At 40.6% G+C, this 14415-nt stretch overlaps 3 protein-coding genes across 3 annotated transcripts; all 3 read left to right on the top strand.

Annotated features, from left to right (window-relative positions):
* The first annotated feature begins 786 nt into the window (after nt 1-786).
* LOC311251081 (E3 ubiquitin-protein ligase TRIM39-like) lies at nt 787-4511 on the top strand. Its single transcript, XM_084343359.1, has 7 exons — nt 787-859; nt 1193-1781; nt 1860-1955; nt 2042-2275; nt 2646-2793; nt 2890-2916; nt 3009-4511. The coding sequence occupies exons 2-7, from the start codon at nt 1203-1205 to the stop codon at nt 3557-3559; spliced, it is 1635 nt and encodes a 544-aa protein (XP_084199485.1). The 5' UTR covers nt 787-859; nt 1193-1202; the 3' UTR covers nt 3560-4511.
* Nucleotides 4512-4851: 340 nt separating this feature from the next.
* LOC311251090 (E3 ubiquitin-protein ligase TRIM47-like) lies at nt 4852-9034 on the top strand. The gene is made up of 4 exons (XM_084343370.1): nt 4852-4941; nt 6174-6749; nt 7500-7730; nt 7854-9034. Exons 2-4 carry the CDS (start codon nt 6222-6224, stop codon nt 7881-7883), a joined length of 789 nt encoding a protein of 262 aa, XP_084199496.1. The 5' UTR covers nt 4852-4941; nt 6174-6221; the 3' UTR covers nt 7884-9034.
* Nucleotides 9035-9699: 665 nt separating this feature from the next.
* LOC311251080 (E3 ubiquitin-protein ligase TRIM21-like) lies at nt 9700-14003 on the top strand. Its single transcript, XM_084343358.1, has 7 exons — nt 9700-9760; nt 10952-11520; nt 11721-11816; nt 12043-12276; nt 12371-12518; nt 12766-12792; nt 12887-14003. The coding sequence occupies exons 2-7, from the start codon at nt 10954-10956 to the stop codon at nt 13450-13452; spliced, it is 1638 nt and encodes a 545-aa protein (XP_084199484.1). The 5' UTR covers nt 9700-9760; nt 10952-10953; the 3' UTR covers nt 13453-14003.
* The last annotated feature ends 412 nt before the right edge of the window (nt 14004-14415 follow it).

The following is a 14415-nucleotide window of genomic DNA, read 5'->3' as shown; positions in this document are numbered from 1 at the left end:
TTCGTAGTGGCCAAACTGTGTAATTACAGTGTCACATGTACACTGCATTCATTTTTTTATCCATTCAAGTTAGCTGAGTGCTAAACAGGAAGCTGGTCGGCTCGGTCGGCAGAAGTCTCTAGTGTGCACGCTCTATGATCCCCACAATGTGGAATATCTGGTAATTTTAGAACCGGTGAGTCAAGCAATGTTGGCTTCATGTGCACTGAGCCGCTTTCATAGGAATGAAAGCCTCTGACACTGTATCCAGATTTTATGTAACGTCCTGTAATTTGAACAGAAACGTCAGAAATGTTCAAAAAGATTTGTTTTTTGTAAACAAACATGATAAAAATGAGCTGTGCTAGCTGCTACAACCTGTTTTCAGCCCTTATGTGAGGCTAAGCTAAGCTAACCTAGCCTGCTGCTGGTTGTAGATTCATATTTACCTTACAGACACGAGTCTCCCTGTAAACCCTCATCAAGAACACAAAACAAGGGTGCTTCTGAAACTGAATTTCCCTAAATGCATGACATTCTTAGTCTTTAGAACTGTTTTCATGATTGCATGTTGATTTTAATTAGCAGTGATTGATGCTTCAACGGTTCTCTGTTGAATAGAGGTGTGTTCATGATTTATAACAATAAATCTCCTCTCAACTGCTCACATTACTTCTGGCTTCATGATCTTTTAGGAAGTGCTTTTAAGTTTCATTTCAGCTGAATGCTGTCACATGACCGCAACCACTGCAGCGAGAGGAGCTGCCTCAGCCTCTCAGGGCTCGTCTCGAGATGATGAGTGTTCAATTGTTTGTTGTGCCACAATTACTTCGCTGGTCCGGCATGCGAGAGACAGTTTAGGACTCCGGAAAATTTACAGGTGAGTCAGTTTTCAACTAATTTGTTAGTTTGTTTTTGGTAGGTTGCGTTTTTTTGTTGTTGTTGTTTGTTAAAATACAGAACTTTAAAGGTTTTATGCAGAATTAAGAAGTGCAAGCTGATTCATGTGAATATGACTCATCGGGCGGGTCAGGTTAGCATTGTAAACAGACTAAAAATAGACTTGATTTCAAAGTCTTATATAACTTTTTGGTTTTTGGCTTCTTTTTTTTCGCAATATTTGTAACACTTTTCAGTGAAAAGGCAAAAACATGATGTTAAAAGTGGGATAGAACAGATAAAATAACCATATAAACATAATTTTCTCCCACAGAGATTTCATAATGTCATCATTCAACGTCCTTGCTTCCTTGCCGAATAATCACTTCCAATGTTCGATCTGTCTGAACGTCTTCACCGACCCGGTCACCACACCTTGTGGTCACAACTTCTGCAAGACCTGCCTCAGCGAGCACTGGGACCAGAGCGATTTGTGCCACTGCCCGACGTGTAATAAAAGATTTCACGTGAGGCCTGAGATCTCCACAAACCTGGTCATCGAGGAGATTTCCGTCCAAATAAAGAAGAGGAAAGTTGAGACGCCCGAAAGAGCTGATTTACCGTGGCAGGTGACGTGTGACGTGTGCACAGAAACGAAGTTCAAGGCCTTGAAGTCCTGCCTTGTGTGCCTGACGTCGTACTGCGAAGACCACCTGGAGCCTCACCAAAGAGTCCCCTCCCTGGCCAGACACAAGCTGATCGACCCAGTGGAGAACCTGGAGGAGAGGATCTGTGTGAAGCATGAGCGCCTCCTGGAGCTTTTCTGCAGGGATGAACAGGTGTGCATCTGCCTGCTGTGCAGTGAGACTGACCACAAACACCACCAGACGGTGCCGGTTGAAGAAGAAGGGGCTCAACAGAAAGTAAGAGATTATTTTGTTAAATAAAACGCTAAATAAAAGATTGACTGGCTCACTCACGTTTTTCTTGATATATTTTAGGAAAATATTGAGACCAAGAAGGCAAAGATCAAAATGATGATTGAGGACAGAATGGAAAAGATAAAGGAATTTACAGACGCTTCTGAAATGAGCAAAGTGAGTACCTGGAAGTTTTTTAGTGTATTATTTTACACTTTAATATAAATCTGTACTGAACATGTGATATTATTTTTTTTTTTTAGAACAAAGCAAAGAAAGAGATTGATGAGAGCGATAAGCTCTTCAATACTCTGATGAATCGCGTACAAGTGGCACAAGCTAAACTAAAATCCAACATCGACGAGAAGCTCAGAAAATCCCAAGAGAAAGACGAAGCGATGATTGACGAGCTGCAGGAGGAAATCTCTGAGCTTCAGAGGAGGCACTGCGAGCTGGAGGAGCTTTCGCAAAGTGACGACCACCTCTACCTCCTGCTGGTTAGTCGACACATTACACGGCACATTACTTGTCACTCTTTACCCTCCTTTTGCATCTTTACCTCAACTCACTCAGCTTCAGATTAAATGCAAAGAAGAGAGACACAAGGATAGATCACAGCAATGCACACAGCAGTAGTCAATTTGATGTGGTAAATAAATGGGAACCCATCAATTTGAGGGTCATTAGGGCAAAATATATGTGAAATAAGAGGAATAAGATGCTGCTAATTAAATAAAATTTGCTCAAAGGCCAAAAATGCTGCCAGTAGTCGAGTAGATTTTCATCGCCAGCAGCAAAACTGGCCTGCAGTACTAATGTACTGTAGCCCTTTGCCACTAACAATCATGTGTTTGTGAATCATTCCAGACTTTGCAGGCCCTGCGTACCATATCACTCGCCAAGAACTGGTCTCAGATCGGGGTTTACTCAGACCTGTGTATCCAGTCAGTGCGGAGAGTCATGACTCATCTCGTGTCCACTTTTCAAGCAGAACTTGAAACTCTGACGGGAAAGGGTAAATATCTGCTGCACTCACTTCATCAGTGGAGACGTCTTTGCTTTATGTGGGATGTTTTCTGTAACTGTGGTGTCGTGTTTTTACTTCTTACAGAGCTGACCAGGATGAGACAATATAAAGGTGAGATTAAAAACACTTTCAATTAACCGTTTGGGCTGTTTAATTTCAGTTTCTCTAAAGACGAGAGCTTTAACTTAACTTTGTTTTCTCAGAGTCAGTCACCTTTGACCCAGACAATGCTGGTTCCTGCCTTGTGGTGACTGAAAAGGGGAAACGTTTGAAGTACGACAAAAATTCTGATGAGTTGGACCTCTTCGCGAGGTTCGACGGTCCCATGATCTTGGGGGAGAAGGGCTTCACCTCTGGACGCCACTACTGGGAAGTCAGAGTCGGCCTGAGAACCAACTGGGATGTCGGTGTCGCCAAAGAATCGGCATCCAGATCAGGGAACTCCTACCTGAAAAAAGAAACTGGCTTCTTCGCTTTACAAAAAAGGGGAGGTGATTATGAAGTTTTTTCACCATCCTACAAAGTCCTCCACCTCAGTCCTAGGCCAAGGATGCTAGGAGTGTATCTGGACTATAATGAGGGCAGAGTCTCTTTCTATGATGTGGATAGGAAGTTGCACCTTCACTCTTTCACAGGAAAGTCTTTCACAGAGCCGATGTTCCCGTACTTCTATCTGTACAGCCGGGCCAAGAAACCAGAGGCTTTGGTTATTGAATGGTCGTTAGGAGCGTTGAAACAGTTTGTGGGAAAGTAACGGTCAGCTGACCAAACAGTGAAGCTGCTGTACGCCAGTATAGAGGCTTTGTAACAGAAACACAAAGGCTATAAGCATCACAGACGACTGACAGTCATCAACTACTGAGCCCTGTACCATCGTAACATTGTGATCAGAGAGAGAAAAAGTAGGGTGTCCCCTCAGAGTTGCTGCGAGGCAGGAGTTGTTTGGCGTTTGCGACATATGAGAGAAAAACTTAAATGAAGTTTGTTGCTGGTAAATGCTCTTATGTTTATTATTTTCTTATTTAAACAGTTAGGTCAACCCAAGACAATTGATGTAAGTGTGTTTCTGTCAATCGTGCCATTGGTATTTGCATTTTCTCAGCTGAGCTTCCTCTGTAGATCTTTGATTCGAGCTTCTGAGGCTAAAAACAGCAAACACCAGACATCGTTATATGCCAGTGTTTCAGACATTGCCCAACCCTAGTATGCAAAACTCACCAGCCTTTACTAGAGTAAGTTTATTCCAATTTCTCTCATAATATTGAAGAGTTAAGAGTCTATACAACTGCCTAAAAACAAAGATTTTGGAACGAGAGGTAGATTTGTTGTTATGACAGCGGCTTGAAAATAAGAGCGAATGATAAAGCTAATCAGAGTCAGTTAAGTTTAACTTACTGACAGATTTTCTTACAATAAAAGTAATTAAACGACATGACTACAGAGCTACAAAGTACTTTGAATGAGCGATGTTATTTGTGATTTCCACCTCTAATATTACTATTCTTTCTTTACATACTGTACAGTAGCCTGTAACTAATGTAGCTGTAATGACGATAACGATTTGCTCCCCAGCCTTGGAAGCAGCGCCAGGTCACTACTGTGCAAATGATAAACAGAGCGACACTGTTTACGTCATTCCCTACATTTTAAGTGTTGTGTTGTGGTTTTGGAAAGACACCACCCACCAAACTCTTGCCTCTCTTACCGCTGCCCCTTTTTAAATGAATGCAAAGGGCTCGTTATCAGGTGAAGGTATGCGTAACTACAGTATGTTATTAGTTATTTTTGCAATTCTGTCATGACATTTATTGTCTTTATCCTTTAAAATAAAAGTGGAATGTGGTGTTGACGTGTGTGCCGTGTTATTGCTGTACTACAATTGAGTGGTTTTGTTGACCTTTTTTGGAGCTGGAGCTGATTTGCTGTTGTTTGAAAAAACTCATACACACCTGCTTTATCAGGTGTGTATGAGTTTATGAGCATCCAGGAAATGACAGAGTCTAACAGGGCCGTCCTCTTTCCCAGCAATGAATGGTGTGTCGCAACTGTACAGAAGGGGGAGGTAACAAACGATTAGAGTGTAACACAACACTGTCAGAGCCTCGAGAGAGACAAGCTGGAAGTAGCACAAGAAAGGTATGTGAGTTTCACATTATACTCAGTATTTTCAAGTAAAGTTTGGATTATTGTGGTTGATTTTTAGTCAAATGGAAATGACGAGCGGTGAGCTGATGGTTAAACTAGAACTTTACTCTTTGTTGTTTACAGCTGTTGTATGTTATGAGTCATTTTCATCATTAGTCACTCTGGACATTCAGATTCATGTGGCAAAACAGAGATCCAAAGCCAGAAATATATATTTTTACTGTATACTGAATATACATCTGACAAATGTAGCAATAATCAGCATATTGAATTAATCTTTAACCAATACAGTATGACAGTGAATTCTTGATTCTGATTGGCCCGGGGATGTGCAATATTTTCAAATGACCACATGGCCTCTGACGTAGTATCATCGTCATTGTACTGTACAAACAGTATAGTTCTGAGGTACATTTCCTGCTTCTTTATACTTCTTTATACTTCCACTCCACTGCATTCTGGGGACAAATATTATAGTTTGTACTTCACTATATTCATTTGATAACTTTAGTTACTAGTTACTTCGCAGATTACATGCTGTATTAGAGCCAAAGTAGCGCATTTTTAAATAGATTGATCTGATAATCAGTCGACACAGAGTATGTATAAAGATGTAAATATATGTATAATTTACTTTTACTTAACTACATCAAATATCAGACACTTTAAGACATTTGCTGAAGTATGAGAAGTTTGACTTTAGGTACATTTTACATTTTGTGGCTCAATACACTACACGTAACACACTGTATTGGGACTCAAAACTGAACACAGGAAAAAAAATGATGGAGGATTGTTATATGTTTTCTATATTGGCTGATTTATTAACATTTATTACACTGTATACTGTGTAATCTACCCTCTATCCCTCCTGTGTTACCTTTGGACCTTGATAAGGATATATATAACCTCTGAAAACAGCTGCAACCTGCTTCCGTGTGTCTTAACAGTGTCATTGTTTAATAACACAATCACCATTAATCATTATTAGATCTTTGTATATTTTTTTTCCTGGCCTTCGAGAGAGTTGATTGATCGCTCTGATGCGTTACATTTTTGATATTTTGACCATGTCTGAAAAAACAAAGACTGAGACAGAAATGTTTGTCTTGTGCAGCTGGTTTGGTTCCTGCAAACAAAGAAAAAACGAGTACAGTAATTAATATGTATTTTAATTCAAGTCTTTGTTTTTTGTACAGATAAATAATGTAAAACAACCAAAGGAAAACGCCATCGTCTATGCATGCGGATACCACACCAAAACAGACCTGATGTCAGAGCCTCCTCAGTGCTGCATCTGTCTGGATGAGTTCAGCAGCCCTGCCTCCCTCCCCTGTGGACACTGCTTCTGCCTGGCCTGTATAGGAGAGTACTGGAGGATCCATGGGGCCTGTCAGTGCCCCCTCTGCAAGGCCTTTTACCCCACCAGGCCGCAGCTGAAAACAGACCAAACATTACATGCTGGCGCTCCGCACGAGGAAGCAACTGTGCCTTTAAAAGCCGGAGAGGTTCCCTGTGACTTCTGCCCGGCAAAGCGCAGAGCAGTCAAGTCCTGCCTCGAGTGCATGGCCTCGTATTGTGCAGCTCATCTGGAGCCACACTACCGGAATGAAGACCTTGGGCGCCATCTTCTGATCAGTGTGGTGAAGAACCTGGAGGACTCTGTGTGCAGGCTGCATGGGAGGCAGTTGAACAGGTTCTGTAGGAGTGATCAAACATGCATTTGTGCCATGTGTGCCGAGACAGAGCACAGGGGCCATCACATTATCTCTATCAACAAGGAAGCTGCAAAGAAGAAGGTAAAGTCTGATAGAAGCACCACACCAGGAACCTTTAAAGAGTTGAGTTAGTTTGTGTGCAACACTGAAGCCTATTGCTTTTCATAGACACAGATTTTTATTATCTTTGGACTCTGTACCTCATTGGTAGATTGATAATTTAGCTAAATCCAAAAAATACTGTTTAGCTAAACAGCTAACAGTAGTTTAGCATTGGCTGCTGAAACCTAACATGGTCGGGTATGAAAAGTACTTTGTTTGCAAAGTTTATGTATATTCAGTTTCTCTTTAGGTCATATTGTGTTTGACCACTTCATTAAGTGGGAGGGAAAACAAAAGAATGTGGAAAGAGGATATAAACAACATTTCTCTGTAAGCTACAACTCTTAGAGAGCATGTGGTCTTGATTGTGAGAAACAAAAGCAAAAACCACTGACATGACCAAAGTATTTCATTTATGTCCTCATTTAATCACATATTTACACAAATTTACCAAAATTAAGTCAACAATCATCGCAAAAAGAAAACAAATATTACGTCTTTGAGGAGGAAAAGAGAAACTTGCATGGATGCATGTGGGAAGAAAGTAAAAGCAGGTCTGTTTTGCGTCAGCTGTCAAAGGAATACAAGAGCAAATTGGCATCAGTGATGGGTTGTGGTCGGGTCTGCAACATGCTTCAGGATTCTAACACAGAGAGAACAATACAACAATAGCATTGAAGATGTGTCCCTCATTTCCTAAACTTCTCCTGACGCAATGTTTTTCCACAGGTTAAGCTAAAACGTGTGAGGACAAAACTTCAGCAAGCCATTCAAGACAGACTGATTAAAGTGGAGAAAATCAAGCTGTCTGTCGACCTCAACGGAGAAAATCCAAGACAAACATGGGCTCAAACTAAAGAACGTATCAGGCATTTGGAAGAAGAAATCTCTGAGCTGCAAACGAGAAAAGCTGAGCTGGAGCAGCTCTTACAGACTGACGACAGCGTCTACTTCCTACAGGTGTGTCGTGGTCGAAAGATTCAGTCAGTATTTGTCAAATAAAATATTGAATATTGATTTTTGTTTCAAATAAGACACCACAACAACCATTGATCCATTCCATTCTGTCTTTTGTCTCAACAGAGATTTCTACACACTGCTTCATCCTGTTGATGACCACCTTCAGGGGATTGCATTGGGGAAGAAGGCCCCGGTTAATGGATTAAGAGCAGGGGACTTTGAGACTATCACTGCCCATGGCATCTTTCGACCATCCAACCTGACCAGTTGGACTACCGCAAGAGGAGGGGGGGTAGTTAGCCATGCTAATCCAGCGTGGTTTTAAGTCTGCTCCAGGCAGATTTTTGGTCACAGGAAAATTAAATGGACAAACAGGACTCAGGCGGGCTAAACAGAACGGGTGGACTCCGTGTTTACATCATTGATGCTTGGTGCTCACACACACACTATCAAAATTGATGGACAGTGTTCCCCAAATGTCGAACTTGTGATATAAAGATGTGACCATATTATTGTCACCATCTTGTTGCTGCTGTTTACATTTGCAAATTAACGCAAATTAAAAAAAAATGCACTACAAAATGTTTTCAGGGGTGCACATGTTTTCATGTATACACAGAAATCACTGTATATCTGTTATGTGTTAGTGTGGCATTAAGAAAATTACAAATCTTCATTTTTGTTATGCAACCCTGTGTTGTATAATGGTAAATAAATCACATTGAACCTTAGATGTGTCAAATCAAATATAAGGAAGATGTAACAAGTCCACCTATAAGCACCTATAAAGCTCAATAATTGAATTGAAAATGAAATAAACGAATTGTCGCTCTTACAAATATTTTTCTACGGAATCAACGAACCAGGTGTAAAGTGTTAATTAGTGAGCTTTACAGGTGCTGGTAGGAAAGTGTTGTTACCTTTGAACAGAGCTAGACTAGCAGTTTCCCAGCGTTACTTCTCTTAGTGCTAAGCTAAGCTAATAGGTTGCTGGTTGTGGCCTTATGTTTAACAGGTAGATGACAGTTGTGTTGGTCAACAGATTTATTTGATTGTATCCCTGTTAAACTGCAACTATTTAGTAGTTTTAAAGTTTTATTTTTATTTAAAACTCAATTGTGTGCAAATAAATGATTAACGATGATTTTTTCAGATTTAAAAAAACTCTAAACCTCAAGAACGACGATGATTGTTTCAGACAGAATATATTGAATGAATGTAATTTATGTCTGGATGGACAATGTATTTCAGTGTAAATGTTTATGATATGTCTTTTCTTGTCATTTTTTTGGTTGAATGAATACAATATCAAACCATAAACACTGTAATAATACAACAAAATAAAGTGTATTTTTGAGAAAAAAATAACATAAATCAATATATATATATATATATATATATTTCTTTTTGTTATACTGTTGCCTGGAAATGAAATGAGAAACTAAAAATTAAACCTTTGGCTGCAGGTCAAACATCAACATTGAGCAATAGACAGATTGGCACAACCACAGTGAGTTTCTCGTTAAACCGGTTGGCAAGTTCAATATTTGATCTGTGGCGTGTTCGAGTGTAGAATTTACATTTATTCAAGTACGATTTACGAGTTTGATGTATTTATACTTGCAACTTTATACTTCCACTCCATTTTACTGCATAATGAGTTATTTTCCTTTGATACTTAGATAAGACTTTGAATGCAGGACTCCTATGTACACAGTAGTGGTTTCGATACTTTTAGTCATGAATCTAAAACCCCCCTCCACCCTTGGATCTGTGCAAACTTGCGCAACGTTCAACACACCCTGCAGCGCACAAACAGATGATTTGCTTACGCATTTGCATGCTGACATGTCTTTTACAAGGAAGTGGCTGGCAGAGGTTTTGACCAGAAATGAAACTTAACAGAGGGAGGAAGGCCCAGAGGAAGGACACACACTAGGTGGGAGGAGAGGGAGGGAAACAGAGAGGGAGAGGGAGAGGGAGAGAGAGACAGAAGCCTGTGAGATAAGGAGCATTTCAATCGCTGAAAGGTAATATCATACTCCACATTTAAGTGTTTTCTCATCATATTACTTTTCATGAATCTGTTTCGGGTAATGGGAATGAAGTGTTTGATCATTTTTACCATCTGCTGACCACCTGTTAATAGCAGTAGCTCCTCTTCTATCATAGTGTGCAGCACCTGATTTTAAAGTATGCTTAATCAAACCCCACTGTTATCACATGTGGTGTTTCAGGGTTTTTATCTATCTGATTATTCGGGGAAATGTTTGTTCCTTAAGTCTCGACGCTTCGTAACTTTCTGCTATTGGGATATAACACACACACACACACACACACACACACACACACCCACACACACACACACACACACACACACACACACCCACACCCACACACACACGCCCAAGGCTGAATTATCCAGCTGGTGCAATACCTCAGAGTATTTATTTTTCCATGTTGTAAACCTGTGTCCTGAGCTCTGCTGTCAGTGGAGTCTCTTTTAATGATTAGATTACTATCCAGATACAGCATGTGTACAACAGCATTGTCTCTTGAAGATGCAACAGGGGTTAAACATTTATGTGAAGGCAGGGGTGCTGATATTAATTCACTCATCTTTACTTGTAATTTTCAAATTGGACATGGCATAGTGGCTGTTTTGAAAACATATTGTACTGTAGTTGAAAACATTTTCCTCACTCAAAGAACAGAATCCTGAATGGAAAAGGTTCTGAAATTTAAAAATCACATACGTGAACTTGACTTATGGTCTTATACTGGATATGAACAGCAGTCTCCTGGATGAAAGTCAATCATCCACCCCGACCAACCTCCTCCAGGACTTGTTGCTCTTTGTTCTAGTTCACCAGATTTCCACCTAAAAAAGAAACGTAAATATGAGTCTTAATAAGCTGTTTTCACAGTCGACCTATATGTCATTTTTTTGATGAGGCTGGGCTTGCCATCTCTGGCTTAACTGACTTTTATATTCAGAATGCTTTGAGTGGTCCACCTCCTCTCTTAGAACGTCTCTTATTCAGTTCACTGACTATTATTCTTGTGTACTTGTGCTGCTGTTGTTGCACGAAATCAGTTATTTGTTGAACATTTAGACAAATATTTGAGTGAAAGGCAAACATGTCTGCAGTACACTTAGAACTTCCATGAGTAACCTCATGGTGCTCTCTCTCTCTCTCTCTCTCTCTCTCTCTCAGCAGATATGGCCTCAGCTCAAGTATCACCCGGAGAGACCTGCACGCTGGAGAAGCATCTAACATGCTCCATCTGCATGGAGCCATTTGTGGATCCTGTCACTACAGGATGTGGCCACTCCTTTTGTAAGGACTGCCTGGACCGCAGCTTTAGGTTAAATGTCAGTAATTGCCCCCTATGCAAGGAGCATCAAAGCAAAACTCCAAACGTGAACATCGTCCTGAGAACCATTGTCGAACAGATGATGAAGGCCCAAGAGAATGAGTACACTGGAGCGCCCGGCGAGGTGGCCTGTGACATTTGCACAGAGCGAAAGCTGAAGGCTACGAAGTCCTGCCTCGTGTGTCTTGCCTCGTATTGTCCGACCCACCTGGAGAATCATTCATCAACTAAAAGGCTGAAGGGCCACAAGTTGGTGGGACCTGTGGAGAACTTGGATGAGAGGGCTTGTCTGCAGCATGGACGCCCCTTGGAGCTGTACAGTAAGAAGAAGGAGACATGCATTTGTGTAAGCTGTATGGATGAAGGTCAGGAGGAGGTTGTTTCAACTGAGGATGCATGGAAGAAGAAGAAGGTGAATTAACTTCTTGATTTTAGTCATACAGTGTTGTATATTTACCTGAATCCTTTGTAAAATAAGGGAAACATTGTTAGATTTGCAAACACACACAAATAACAAGATCAATGTGTACTGTATAAAGATCGCACATCGTGTGGATGAAAATGAGATTGTTTGAAGCTGGGATACTGACTTGCTTTTTATGTTTACTACAGGCTAAGCTGGAAAGCACCAAGACAGAGCTGCAAGAGAAAGTTAAGAAGAGAAGAAAACAGGTGGATGAGATTAATGCATCTCTTAAGAGCTGCACGGTAAGCTTCAAGAGAGACCAGTCCAGTCTGTCAAAGTCAAAAATCCCGCTTGAATTGTGCCATGAACTACAAATAAGATGTTTGTCAATTTAAAAGATCATTTTCAATAAAGTCGCTGTTTGTCGTAATTTAAGTAAAATACCATCTAGTTCTGTGTGCCCCTAATGAGACAGAAAAAAGGAGGTCAATACCAAATGGATAATGCTTGCTTGTCTTCCAATTTCAGGAGCAGATGGAGAATGAGTGGTGGGATATTGAGACCGTATTCGCAGCTGTGGTTCACATCGTGGAGAAAGCCCATGCAATTGCTCATCAGCCACTGAAGGACAGGAGGCAGGCTGTGGAGAAAGAGGCAAAGGACCTCATAGAGGAGTTGGAAGCCGAGATCAGCAGGCTTGGGAAGACCATCTCTGAGTTGGATGATATCGCTGCGCTTGAGGATCACATCCATTTCCTGCAGGTGAGAGGACAGCACCAATTTTCAGATGATTTTTAACAGATGAAGAGCCGTGTTGCCTTTTTGATCAATTTCTTTATCTTTTTCCCTGCTTTAGAGTTACCCAAGTCTTCAAGACATGGACAACGTTAAAGACTGGACAGAGGTAGAGTTTGACACGTCACTGACTTTTGGCACCATGAGACGAACCACAACCGCTTTGCTGGAAGAAATTCAACAGGAACTGGAGAAGCTGACCTCCATTGGTAAGAGTTCTGTCCAGTGTTGTCGTTAAGTCCATCTAAACCGAGACCAGCTCATGACCAAGACTTTGAGGGGTTGAGACCAAGACGAGAGAAAGACCAAAGCAGGGCGAGACCCAGTTGAGACCAAGATGGATCTCAGAGTTGGAAACAATTTATTGATCCCTGAGTGGAAAACTTGAGTACAACAACACTACATCACAGCTAATGTTGACTTAACTGATCTAAATCCATTTTCTTCACTTCACAGAACTTCAAAGGGTTCCAAAGTTTACTGGTATGTGAAATAATCTGCTTCTTCCTGATGATGTCTTTCAAATAGCAGACTTTTGTGTTCAGATCTTGTAATAATTTCAACCTGTAACCAACAGTGGATGTTAAGCTGGATCCAACCACTGCGCACAAACACCTTGTTCTCTCTGATGACGGTAAGGAAGTTAAGGACGGAGGAGAGGACAAGGAAGGAGATAATGGTCCGGAGAGGTTTGATCTGTTTGCCAGCGTCCTGGGGCTCAACAAGTTGACCTCTGGGAAGTCCTACTGGGAGGTGGAGGTCAGCAACAAGACCGGATGGGATGTTGGTGTAGCAAGAGACGACGCAAACCGCAAAGGGCCACTCTCCCTCAACCCAGATAATGGTTACTGGGTTATTGTACATTATGAGGATAAAAAGTACGCAGCCCTGACAGCTCCGCCAGTTCGTCTTTCCCTGAAAGAGAAACCTAAGAAGGTTGGCGTGTTCGTGGATTACGATGAAGGTCTTGTGTCCTTCTACGATGTGACAACTCGGTCTCACATCTACTCGTTCACTGAGTGTTCGTTCAATGCCAAGATCTTCCCTTATTTCAGTCCGCACGGAAAACAAGATGAGAAAAACACTGATCCTTTGATTATTTCTGCTGTGAAACAATGCGAGCAGGACATGGACATGTCATAAAGAATGTGTTTGAGTTTGTGGATGAGAGGGTATCAAATTTTGGCAGTTCAAAAGTTGTGTTTGGTAGGATGTGGAGGGAGAAAATCAACAATTCAACAATCATGTCCCATATTATGACTTTTTACATTGTAATTATGACTTTTTATCTCGTCATTTTGGCTTTTTATCTCACCATTATGACTTTTATTTCATAGTTTTGTTTTTATTTCATCTGTTTATCTCACAATTATGATTTTCCAAATGGATTTTTTTTTTAACAAGTCTAAGTTTTCATTAATGTTTTTTCTTTCACTGGCAGAAATAGCTTCCTTGCAAACTGATTATTAAAATCGTTAGTCATTATTTTAACAGATAACTAATCAATTAATTGTTGCTGCTCCGTGTAGGATGTGCAATATGTAAAATGTTAATTTCTTGGCAAGTTGGTAGATTTTAACCCTACTCTTGGTTGCTGGTTATAAAGATAATGGGGGAAAATCAGCTTATGTCCTCTCGGTATTAAAAAAAGTGTATGTGTGTCTGTGTGTGTGTTTGCATAGGATGGAGCCTGATTGTTTTCAAAATATGCTGTTACTTTTGTATTTTTTTTACTTTTTTATTTCAAAATCTAATTAAAAGTGATCTCTTCAAATTACAGCTGGTTTGTTTCTTCTTTCTAAAATGTCTGTGACTTTGTTAATCCACCATTTGAACAGCATTGCGGTCACAACATGTCTCGACTGAACTGATACTGTTAAGATATATTAATTTGCACTATTGTGTATTAATAAAATCACTATGCACTATTCAACTGCATTATCACGAGTTGTACTGTACGGTGATAGATGTGTGTGGAGCAAGCATGGGCCCCATTGTATGCAGGGTTAACATGTTAACTGCCTTTGTCTAGATAACAAGTTTGTGTGTTCACATGGTGACCTTGGGGTGACAAGTATCAGCCTGTGGTTAGAGATGAAGCCAATG

This window comes from Pagrus pagrus (assembly GCF_965226575.1).
Source record: "Pagrus pagrus genome assembly, chromosome: 22".
NCBI classification, from domain to species: domain Eukaryota; kingdom Metazoa; phylum Chordata; class Actinopteri; order Spariformes; family Sparidae; genus Pagrus; species Pagrus pagrus.
The sequence above is the reverse complement of the archived record's forward strand: the minus strand, read 5'-3'. Positions and strand labels throughout refer to the sequence as shown.